This window comes from Postia placenta, assembly GCF_002117355.1.
Source record: "Postia placenta MAD-698-R-SB12 unplaced genomic scaffold POSPLAscaffold_13, whole genome shotgun sequence".
Taxonomy (NCBI): domain Eukaryota; kingdom Fungi; phylum Basidiomycota; class Agaricomycetes; order Polyporales; family Adustoporiaceae; genus Rhodonia; species Rhodonia placenta.
In genome coordinates, this window is record NW_020169844.1 from 812838 (window position 1) to 824513 (window position 11676).

Consider the following 11676-nt stretch of genomic DNA (forward strand, 5'->3'; position numbering starts at 1 on the left):
CAGCACGTGCATACAGCACACGACAAAATAGGAATCGGGGAGCAGGACTAGTGTGCTTCAATTTGGGCTAGATCTCTACGCACACAATGATAATGGATGGTGTGGAGTATAGCAGGAATGCGGTGAGGTGGAACATGCTGATTCAGATACCACGACGCCAGGCTACGCGGCAAGGTGGGCTTCGCTGACAGGTATACCGCGAAACGAGCACAGCGACAGTCGACCGTGGTTTGTGGATTCTTCAGATCTTCCCGGGCTCTCCCACTTTCAAGTAACGATATGGGGACGAGAGGATGAGCGTGACACTCCCTCCGTGCCCATCGCGTTATGTCACGCGTTTAATCACGCACACGCCCTTCTCGCGCGTTGGACTCTGTCTACTATGTATCGCTAGCAGTAACTTGAAATTAGAGCACTTACAAACATATATCGCTTACAACCTGAAAACGGTGCTGAAGTTCTTTCAAGACAGGAAGCGAGCACAAGTACGGATGTCTGAACTCCATCAAACGCGCAAAAACCTTACGGAGATTCAGAGCTCGCGTAAAGTCTACCTGAAGGTATCGCAAACAACCCGAACACGATGACGTCCGCTCGGCGCTCGCCACAATACCTAGATCAACACACGGCCCGTCAATAGTTGATTCAGCTGGTTAAACGCCTGGACTGTGGTCCGGGTGCAGGGATGTGACGGATGAGTACGGGACTGTGGGCTCTGATCCGATGGCTTGACTATTCCCTCACAAATTTGCCATATGAAAACTGCCATAGATACTCTGTGTTGTCTTGATGCCTCGTGCGCCATGAAGCTCGTTCAATAGACACCTGCAGTACTGTTGTTTCGGGGGGTGGGGCGGGGGGTGGGGGCATATCGTCCTAGATGACGGATTTCCAATCTCGTTCCCACTGAATGTATCTTGGTCATCCTCGTATTGTGACGCGAAGATTGGATCCTTGTGCGGCATAGTGGTCCATGCGACAATTTACAACGAGCCAGCCACAGAGCGCCTGGACACGAAAAGTACAGTACCCCCAGCCGAGTCGGACTGTGGCAGCAGGCCGCTCGAATGACAACTAATGTCTTGAGACAAAAACTGGGGTTACCGACACTTGATGCCCGTTGCCAGAAAATGTTGGCTACAAAATTGTCGAAGGGGAGGGAGAGAAAGCAGGGAAGGATAGAACTGATTAGGGCCTAGGCCCACTAGACCCTTGTCCGATATACCGCCTATCTCGTTGACCACAAACGGTACCACTTAAATCTTGCTCACAGATCAATCAGTGTACATCACATATATACGCACATGCAGCTATGATACATCGTGTCGCTCTCCTGTTATTGCCCATGGCTCCCCCCCAGGCCTACACACATTGCCCAGGTGGTACTAGTCCTCGTTCATCGGGGAACGGTGACGGTGAGGAAACTTCTTGCACCGTACTACACTGGTTTGATGGTCGTGACTCACAGCCGTAGCTTGTCCATGCGAATCCAAGGAGTGCAGGTGCCAAGAGAGACCGCCTCCCTCGTACTGGTCATGCGAATGTCGGGAAGACTGCAAATCTTGCGGTACGACTTTCTTGAAATACGCGTAGGCAGCTCTCAGAATGTCTCGACAGATTGCAACCACAAGAAGACGCTGCCAAGTAGTGGGTGATCTGGGGGTGATGAGATTGATACTCGCAGAGGGACAGAAAATATGAAGCACGCAAGTGTCGCACATTGTGGATTCCTTGTATCGATCCAACCTACATGCCACTATTCATGGCTCAATCAGTACCTGACACACATTCGACACAGGACTTAGAAAACCTGGAAATAATGGACTGGTGTAAGAGCGCCATTAGCGAAACCTCTGAAAATGCTATTGGCTTATGCCGGCGACCAATACGCACCAGCAGAGCGCCTCAGCATCGAGAGATGCGGATCACCATCACGTAGTCCGGCCGCAGAGTGCGAAGTTCACGCAAGCCTGACTTTGAGGCCATCAAAGAATTATCCACAAGGACATGTGTTTTCAGGACATGTAGGGCACGAAGATGTTCGGTACATCCAGTCCAACACAGTCCGACTGTAGCAGCAGTAATTTCTAATCACAAATATTGTCTCGAGCCTCCAAGAACTGAGGTTACCAATATCTGATGCCCGTTGCCAGAAATAGTTAGTCACGAACTTGTCGAAGGTGAGGGGAAGGAAAGCAGGGAAGGACATGACTGATTAACGCCTGGGTCTACTGGACCTTTGTCCGACATACCGCCTATCTCGCTGACCACAAACGATAACCCTTAAACCTTGCTCACAGGTCAATCAGTGTGTATCGCATATATGCACATACGGCTATGACAGTTTGTGTCGTTCTCCTGTTATCAGCCATGGCCTTCCATGCACCGAAGTCTGACGCTCTTGTCCTTGGTGAGCCTCTTCCATACACGCATTGCCCAGGTGGTACTATTGAGCCTACTCAATCGGGGAAAGATGACGGTGAGGAACCATCCTGCGCCGTACTACACTGGGTTGATCGTCCTCACTCACAGACGGAAAAGGTGTGAAATGCGAGTCTAAGGATTGCAGGTGCCAAGAGAGACCGGCTGTCAAGGGTTGGACATGCAATTGTAAAAAAGACTGCACACACTGCGACTTTCTTTGAATGCGTGTAGGCAGCCCTCATAATGTCTCGACAGAATGCAAACGGACGTCGGCGACAAGCAGCGGGTAATCTGGGGGTCATGAGATCAATACTCGGAGAGGGACAGAAGATATGAAGCACGCAAGTGTCGCACATTGTGGATTCCTTGTATCGATCCAACCTACATGCCACTATTCATGGCTCAATCAGTGCCTGATACACATTCGGGGACTCGGAACTTAGAAACTGTAAACGCGCGGCATATTTGAAGTCACTAGTCGAGTGGTACTCTTCAGATCACGATGATCTAAGGCATATACTATGCCTGCCGTCGCCTGATTGGCCCAGGAGCCAAGATTATTGATCGGATTGCGGACACCCCGAGAGATTCCGGGGAATCCTGCTCTCTCATTGGCGGCAGGTCAGGCCTGCCGACTTGAGGGGTCTGGGTATGCTCTGGGTAGGCACAGTGTTGCACGACACAGCTTGTCAATACTGATATGCGACCGCTTCTAATCAAATATCCTACGGTGGAACACTCAACGCAAGCCCTGAGGAAGCAGTAGTTTGACAATGATGAGCTGTAATCTATGCGACAAAATTATATGAATCCGTTTATCCTAAAGCCTGGACTGTCAGACCTGCTGTGCTGCATCTTATAGATTTTTCAAGAGCCCTTCGGCATCCCAGATACCGTGTTCCATTGAGTTGCAGGATCCTGTGCCAGGGGTCTTGCTGCTCGGGTGCTGTATTGTCAGAACAAGCACCCTGTCTAGAAAGGAGGGACTCCTCAACGAGTCGCCCGTTTGCTCTCATCCAAGTTGGAAGTGAGAGCAGGCACACGAAATTGTAAGAGGCCACGTAGCTTCGAAGGCAGTGCTTGGTTATTGCGGCATCGTAGCCATCTATAGAGGGGGGCATCCCAGTACTGGTAAAGCAAAGTACTTATCAAGACCGATGTACTCGGCGTCGTTGACAGTCTGTCAGCACAGCCTGCCGACTAATCAGAACAGAGCTGTCAAGTAATCATACTATTTCCTGACTCAGCCATCCAGGGCGCCGTAAATACCGGTTTCCACTCCTCACCGCCCAACTCCCACCCTTCCATTCTCATGGCCTCACTGAACGCGTTCGAAATCCCAGTCAAGTCAGTGACGCTGTATCAGTCCTCTGCCGCAGAGGTGCTGCGCGTATTCTCAGTTGACCTGAAGGCATGTATCTGATGTTGCTGCAACTGAAAGTGTCTTACTCAAGGCCTGTTGCAGGTCGGCAGAAATGTCGTAGACATTTTCCGCCTTTCGAGCAGTATCGAGGCTGACTCTGTGCGTGTCACAGGGACAGGCGATCTCGCGCGCGTCCTAGACGTCGTGTATGCAGTCGCGTCGGGCGCGCCAACTGCGGTCCAGCCCGCGTCCGAGTCGCTGCGCGGTCTCGTCGCGCAGAAGCGTGCACTTGAGGATGAGAAAGATACCCAACAGCACCGCTTGGAGCTCCTCTCGTCTTACTTGCGTTCGCTGACCGTCGCGCAGGTCCCACCGGGCGACGTCGTGTCCCTCTTTGATGACATTATTGAAGTGAGGCGCGTTGTCATGTCCACTATCCGACAGATTGAGGAGCAGATAGTGGACATCGAGCGAGCGATCGATGACGAGCGCGTACCGCGGCCGCACATAGGTGCGACCACGGGTCACGCTACAGTCGTCATCGCAGCCTCTCAAGAGTGCTCTGTCGAAATGAAGCTGACGTATTGTACGAGTGCCATTTGTTGTCATTGCACCCTGTTCATCACTGACGAATACGATACCCACAGTGGTCACAGATGTCAGCTGGAAGCCGTTCTACGAGCTATACGTGACGACGGAAAATGGGCAACCCGCAAAGTCTGTCACGCTGCATCGCCGCGCGCATATCGTGCAGCGCACGGGCGAGGACTGGAGGGACGCGGCGCTCACGCTGTGCACCTCGCCCGCGCCCGCGCACTGCACGTCCAATATCCCCGATGTCGGGGAGCGCAAGATCGTCGTCGTCGAGACCTCGTCTAGCGAACCGTCTGATCCCCCTGTCAAATCTGCCTTCACAGGACCCTCCGGCTTCTTCCAACCTGCGCCTGCTACCCAGTCCAGGTTCTCTACACAGTCCGTGTTTCCACAGATAAATAGCGCGCCTTTGGCCCCGCGTGGTCTATCTGCGTCACAGCGGATGGCAGCGCCGCCTGCACCGCTTCCTGAGGCAGCTTTCAACCATTCTTCCCTCTTAACCGGCCATCACGGATGCAGCGGGATCATCTTTGGGAATCACGCCTCCCAGAAGCAATCTGTGTTCGATGTGGCGCCCAGATACGCGCTCTTCGGTTCCCCCTCCACCATCCCTTCGAACGGTAGCATGTTCCCTGCTGTCCAGGACACAAGACAGAGCGCGGAGCAGGCTGCGACTGGCGATGCAAGTGCCGCGACGACCGTGAAAGCACTCGGCACGAGCGTGCATTCGGAGACTCTGGATGTCCCTGCAGATGGCGCGCCTCCGGTGCCCAGCGACGGCCTACCGCACGCGGTGTCGCTCTCTGTAGCAACGCTCAAGGCCGAATTCGCGTGGGTGTGCGTTCCGGACGCACGGGCAGCAGCGTATGTCGAGTGTCGCATGACGAACGACGGCGCGGCTGCCGTGCGCCTGTTGGCCGGGCCCGTGAACGCGTACATCGACGACGAGTTCGTTGCCAAAGGCGAGCTGAAGGTGCGTGGTGCCGTGCCCCTGGATGACACCGCAACAGTCGGCTGTTGGTCCGGGTATGTAGTTCGCGGCTGTGTGGTATACTGACTTGTTGTGGCTGTTCGTTTGCAGGATGTGCCCTCCGGCGGCAGCTTTGCGTGCTCGCTCGGCGCGGACAACGCCGTCGAGGTGTCGTACTCGCGCACCATGCGTCAGGGGCCCGAGCCGCCTCGCTTTGGTGCCTTCGGCACGGTTGCGGGTCCGGAGCGCACACATTGCGCGGACTTGACCACGGTGGTCAACCGGCACATGTTCGCCATCGCACTGCTTGTGCGCCACGCAGTGCCAGCGACGAGCGACTTGCGGCTCACCGTGTCGGCAGACTCCGTACTTGTGACACTGTCTGGTGGAGATGATGGCCATGGGGAGAAGAACAAGTATTGGGAGCGCAGGTATGAGGTCGAGGCAGGGAGATCGGTCGTATGTTCTTTCGGGTGGGAGGTCTCCGCGCCTGCCGGCATCACCTGGAAGGAGGAGGACGAGTGAGATCGCAGTGTTCTTCTCACTGTCCTCGTCTTCTTCCGGTTCTCTTGCCCTGCGAATTGTCGTTTGCCAAGTGTGTCCCGCTTTTTCCCTTCCGGATGTTGTACTTTGATCTTGTAGTCTGGAGAATCAAGAATGAATATATTTTCTCGACGTCGACTATTACTGTTTGAAGTCAAGAACGGATGCCCTCTCTGTGCGGTGCAGTCGTTGTGTGCTTTTCGTTATGGGGATTCAATCACATAAATACATATATTACATTCGATTTACTGCCCATCGTTGTTGTCTTTCAACCGCATGCAACTTGGTGCACGCTATCAGACAACACCATCGCTCCTGATGGCACATTGGCCATAATCGTGCTTTGTGAGGCCTTCGTCTTTGGGCAGGATGTCCTATTGGGCATGGTTGTCAAGTTGTAGCACCCGGACGTTGGCTCAGAGCGCAGCTTACGTGCTCGAAGATGCCCAGGGGGAGGGCCAGCGTGACGCAGGCGTTCGGGGAGTCCTGGCGAGGTCATCCGGTCAGCTGACAGATCGACTTGGATTTGCGCGGCGCAGACTTACGACGATGGCGCCGACGTGGCTTTCCACAGGTGCTGCCGAGAGCAGGAGATCTACGGGTGGGGGAAGAAGTGAGGAGTCTCGTCGTACAATTCGTCAGGCGACATACAGGACTGTTCGCGCGCTGTGGGGTATATCGAATGCTTTAGAGAAGGCCGTGAACGAGACTGCACGTCACTTACTGTAACCGAGCTGTAGGTCGCGGAAGGGGCGTGAGTGTGAGCACAGGGAGCCATCCATGAATATAGCGTACCTTCATCAAATATGCGATGGCATTGAGCGCGGCCTGTTTGTAGGCGACGGTGCTGCGTTCCTTCTGGTGAGAAACTCGCATGTCTACGGAGTAGGAGAGACGCACGCATCCATGTCGTATTGCTTGCCATCTCCGTCTATGGAAGGCGTCAGAAAACCTAGATGAACGACGTGATGGCTGTACGTACGGAGGTCAACGCTTATTCCCTCGAAGATGAGCTACGTATAGAAGTTTACACGAGAGACACAAACAGGCGTAATTCAGTGTACGCACCTTTGCGGAGTAAAGTGGATCAACGGGGGAAGGCTACGAAGGGGGCTGAGATTGAGCAGAGTGTAGAGTACACAAGAGAACGGAGTCATCACCAGGAAGATCGGCTGCTTCATGGCGAACTTCTCGACGCCACCCTTGATAATGCTCGTGCTGAAAGTGATGATTCCAGCCTGACAAAACAAGTCAGTTGAGGGTTGCGGACACGACGTAGATCCTCACCATCTCAATCGCTCCGCAGAATGAGATCTGGGGGATGCTGTCAGTCAGAGCACAGATACTTTGACGCTAATATTTGCAAGTGTACCGACCTCGCCCTGTGATGACACGACATGAATATTTGCCGCCACATCGCAAGGTATGAGTACTTACGTCACCCTGCGAGAAATGCAGGTCGCCGACCGACAGATTTGCGCCCTTCACGAAGACAGGGAAGTAACAGCGTGAACCTCTAATGACCGTTCAGCGAAAATGGAGCAGCGAGGGCCGAGCACACGCACTTTGACAGATTTTTGATCTATTTATAGGTTCGTGAGATGCTGGATTAGGCCGGCGATGTCGTGAAGCAACGCACATCGCAGTTACCACCATGCTCCCGTCCAGGGACGGTTCGCGCACCCTCCCTGTAGATCTTGGCGCGGACATCGTCCGGCAGGTCTTGGCCGACGTATGCTCCAGTCGAGACCGGCAGGAGTGCCACGGGCGGGACAGCGTTCGGATTCGCAGCGACGAGCTCTCCCTCGCGCTGGTTCCAGGTCGCAAGCAGCTCCGGGGAGGGTGCCGTGCCAATCAGACCTGGGTGAGTCACGCCCGCAAACCGTACGCCCGGGATGTGCCTCGACGTTGCATACACGCCTTTGAAGTCCCAGATAGCCTTTGCGGCCTTACTTTTGAATTCCCGCGCTTAGAGACGGTCAGACCAGGACATGCATGGGCAGTGTACAGACTCGGCGTACCGAACAGACCGCCGCCGTTTTCCAACTCAAAGATACCCTGGCCAAAGATCAGAGATGTTCTACAGGCGAACAATAACGGGAACTTACGGTGTAGCCCCAAGGCATCTTATCGAAAGGAGTGACTGCGATTCGCAGCTTGAGATAGGTTTTGCTGCTAGTAGCCCATGGGAGTATACGTACCATCCAGGATGTCCACAACTAGGCAGTCACCGGGCTCAGCACCCTCAACTGCTATAGGACCAGAGAGGTTGTGGATTTTGGTGAGGTCGACATTCTTAATATCGTCGCTGTCTACACCGTAGCTTAGTGAAAGGCTTCGTTGTTGTTGGCAACCAAACTCACAGTCATTGTTGCCGATTTGAGCCCCGGTCCAGTCTGCAGGCACCTCAGCGCCACCCACAAACATGATGGTGTACGCCGACGCGAAGCTCACCGACACACTGAACCTTGAACACTTCTCCCGGCTTCACCGTAGCAAATGGGGGGATGTCTGGACTAGCGGCAGACTCAGATATGTTGGATGATGGATAGACATTGTCTGGCGATACTCACTGCCACCGGTTGTGGATGCCCTAGAAAGAGGTCAAGGTCTAAGTTGATGGATCCTCGATCAATCGATCGCAGGTACAGACCTTCTGTTGATCGGCGGGGCTATTGAAGAGGGCAGCTCGATTAGACCCGGCGGACTCTGCAACGCTTTCTTACTCACATGAATGGGTCAACCTGAACACAGCAAATGCGTGAGCCACGACCGGCAAAACGGACGGTAGTCTTCATACCTCGACCAATGTAGGGTGGGGGACGGAGTTCGCTCGGGTAGCCATGTCGAGGTTGGACGAGAGGTATTCAGGCGAGTTGAGCTGTAATTGCGGGGAAATAGGGCGCGAGGAAGCCTCGGTCGATTAGGTTCTGCGCTTTATCTGCTGGTGCTGCTCGATCCATGGCGATAGGGGAACGGACCCACGGCAGTCCGGTTCTCCTCCCAGGCCTTGGCTTCGACATATTAGTAGCCGACTCGGTAGATAAGGACCAATAGTAATGATTAGGCGACTCATGTCGAAAGCTTCATGTCTTCTGCCTCTGCTGAATAGTGGGAATAACAATGACTCGGCTGTATCTGGCGTCAAAAGGCAATCTGAAGCCATACATGCCGGGTCTGACTTCCGCGTTGCAGTGAGGAACATCACGGATAATGCCATTCTACCGAAGCACTGATACTAGAGACTTGATAACGAGTCCCGGCATACATACTGGTCGATCAATATTTGGTCATACTTAATTGACGCCGCAGGCACCGACTCGTCGAAACGATTACCGGAGTCTTCTTCAAGCCCCTCTTCTTAGGTCGTATTCAAGCGGTTCTTGAGGGCCATCCGCACCCGACTTCGTGATCGTACCATCGCTTGAAACATGACTGTACAGGGACAAGCGGACCAAAATACGGAATGACAAGGCAGATCAACTTAGGCTGATGAAGCTCGGATACCTCTCGGGCTCAGGATCGCGCGATATGAGAGCTTGAGACTTGATGTCCTGCAATTCTTCAATTTTGCATTGGTAGAAACCCAATAAGTCCTGGACACAAGAGTCAGCATCTGCGCATGCTACGCCAGGACCAGACATATGCACGCTTACCCGCAGCGCTTTGTTTTCCTGACTCAGCTCGTACGCGAGTTCTTTCGTCCCCTTCACGGCCTCGAGGCAATTTGCCTTCAGCTGTGTCATCTCTTCGTCGACTTCGCGCATCTCCCTGCGGAGCTGCAGAGCCTCCTCGCTGAGCCGGAGGTTCTCCCTGAGGCAGTTCGTGTTGCGCTTCATGGTCTCGAAGTACTCCTTGAACAGCCGCATGAGGGCTGACTGGCGCAGCGTGCACTCGGACGAAGGGCAAGTCGCCCGACGCGGAAGTTGCAGGGCTACCACGGTCGCGGTACTCAAGGAGACTGACTCCGGGGTGAGCTCGCTAGGCCGACTTGCAACCTGGTTTCCATTTTGGGCTGCGACTTGGTTCGTACCTTGGCGGCTGACATGGTCAGTCTATGGGGCGTGAGGACGATGACCACCAAATTTACGTTGACGGCCAGGAACACTCACCATCTGCGTGGGAGGCTGTTCATGTGCGTTATCCTTAAGAGCCGCAATCAGCACGAGTGGACGAACGAGAACTGGTGGACACATACCGCCTCTGGAAACGCCGGCTTCTCCGATTCGTTCCCGAATGTCGAAGTCATGTATCGTCGCCCCGCCGTGATAAAGGTGAGCGCGAAAAGTACTTCTATCACTAAACATGCGTCTGCAATCCAGTTGTATTGCCAGCTTGTGTGTCTCTTCTGAAGTTTGATGAGCCATGTTAAAGCTCTCAATTTGGTTTCCAGTAGCACAAGCGCCGCGAGGAAGTCAGTAAGGCCGAGCTTGAATTTTGAGGTTAAAGACGGCCCCAAAACCAGAAAGACTAGTTCAGGGAACTGGCTCGCTGCGCAAATGATTCCCGCAGTGCGTGAAGTGATGTCGGGAACAATTATAAACGCTAACAAAGCCGCTAAGTATTTTGGCGAGTAGAGGTATGCGAGGTCAGCAAGGGGAATCATGGCGGTGGATGCGGCTACGGTCAGTCGAATGTACAGAGGTTCAATGTGATCTGGACGCTTTATCGAATAGGGAGCGGAGGCTGACAGTGATGTCAATAGACGATTTCAAAATAGACCACCTACCTCCAGCCTGAATGGAGTACAGTATTGACATTGGTGAGTACCGGAGTGGTATCAATGTAGGTTTTCCTCGTTCGCGGGAGTAAGGAGACTTCTTACTGGTGCAAGCAGAGACGTGCGGTAGACTTGGATGAGTTTAACTGATATCAATATACCCAAATGAGACTTCGGGCGAGTCCGGCGGGTCTGAGAATATGAGCCTCAGTGGTTGTGCATTATTACACGCTGTTGGATATATAGCAAGTAAGGCCTGACTCGGAAAACACTCCTCTGGCTCTGCGGGATTCAGCCTGCCGGCAGACCTGGGCCGTGACAAAATCCAGAACCTGCTATCCCCTGTTTTCAACAGACGTGTTCTCTGCTATAATAGGTTAATACTTCAACGGGTTGTGTTGAGAACATGTCGCTATTCACCTGTGATCTGAAAACCTCGCAGCAGCTAGTCCATGTCATAGATCCAGCTCCAATCCCGACCCCACGACGGCATAACCCCTTGGCGCTTTCCGCTCCCTTCTTTGCTCTGTCTTGTTCCTCACCGCAGACGCAGGCACATTTTCAACCTGCACGAGCTCCTTCACACGCAGGATCTTGCCGGCAATGTCGGGGGTATGCCGATGGTAGACCGTCTGCATTCGTCGGTGAAGACCAAGCGCGACCAGTGTACCCTTGTACCGCACTGGCAGGGAAATTGCCGAGCGTCGTAGCGTGATGCGATAGTGTGTGTTAGGCTCAAGTTCGGACGGTGATGGTGATGGTGATGAGGCGGAGGATGTGGTCGCAGTAGCAAAGCCGCGAGCGCGGTGCTCTGCATGCTGCAGTAGTCTTGTACATGGACGGAAAGAAAGAGAGAGCGGGATTGTCCTTGTCGACCACATGCTGTCTGGACGCCCGTGGGTACACCTGGAGTGAAGTGTAACGTCTTCTAAGATGGCGAGCAAACGATCTTGCAGTAGGGCGCTAAGTGCATCTCCCACGTGACTAAGCGCGACATGCCCGGCCCTAAAGCGTGTTCATCGCGCCCGGCAGCAGACGCGGCGCGTCCTGGCTGCTAAACTT

The 11676-nt window shown here is 53.8% G+C and overlaps 4 protein-coding genes across 4 annotated transcripts; 1 reads left to right on the forward strand and 3 right to left on the reverse strand.

Moving 5' to 3' along the window:
* Positions 1 to 3736: 3736 nt before the first annotated feature.
* On the forward strand, positions 3737 to 5876 carry POSPLADRAFT_1152261 (hypothetical protein; the record flags this gene model as incomplete). Its single annotated transcript, XM_024486641.1, has 4 exons — positions 3737 to 3839; positions 3960 to 4373; positions 4435 to 5354; positions 5463 to 5876. 4 exons carry the CDS (start codon positions 3737 to 3739, stop codon positions 5874 to 5876), a joined length of 1851 nt encoding a protein of 616 aa, XP_024335774.1.
* Positions 5877 to 6190: 314 nt separating this feature from the next.
* On the reverse strand, positions 6191 to 8739 carry POSPLADRAFT_1151714 (hypothetical protein; the record flags this gene model as incomplete). Its single annotated transcript, XM_024486574.1, has 21 exons — positions 6191 to 6268; positions 6327 to 6380; positions 6440 to 6489; positions 6546 to 6560; positions 6619 to 6628; positions 6690 to 6741; positions 6795 to 6825; positions 6877 to 6907; positions 6963 to 6995; positions 7055 to 7132; positions 7182 to 7208; positions 7332 to 7410; positions 7460 to 7476; positions 7534 to 7862; positions 7916 to 7952; positions 8003 to 8037; positions 8096 to 8206; positions 8258 to 8290; positions 8349 to 8410; positions 8468 to 8487; positions 8695 to 8739. The coding sequence occupies 21 exons, from the start codon at positions 8737 to 8739 to the stop codon at positions 6191 to 6193; spliced, it is 1227 nt and encodes a 408-aa protein (XP_024335775.1).
* Positions 8740 to 9373: 634 nt separating this feature from the next.
* POSPLADRAFT_1049132 (hypothetical protein) lies at positions 9374 to 10654 on the reverse strand (the record flags this gene model as incomplete). The annotated part of the gene is made up of 5 exons (XM_024479672.1): positions 9374 to 9490; positions 9551 to 9949; positions 10007 to 10039; positions 10093 to 10580; positions 10624 to 10654. 5 exons carry the CDS (start codon positions 10652 to 10654, stop codon positions 9374 to 9376), a joined length of 1068 nt encoding a protein of 355 aa, XP_024335776.1.
* Positions 10655 to 10815: 161 nt separating this feature from the next.
* POSPLADRAFT_1041207 (hypothetical protein) lies at positions 10816 to 11518 on the reverse strand. Its single transcript, XM_024477860.1, has 2 exons — positions 11035 to 11518; positions 10816 to 10978 (listed from the first exon to the last, which is right to left on the reverse strand). Exon 1 carries the CDS (start codon positions 11493 to 11495, stop codon positions 11070 to 11072), a length of 426 nt encoding a protein of 141 aa, XP_024335777.1. The 5' UTR covers positions 11496 to 11518; the 3' UTR covers positions 10816 to 10978; positions 11035 to 11069.
* Positions 11519 to 11676: the final 158 nt, after the last annotated feature.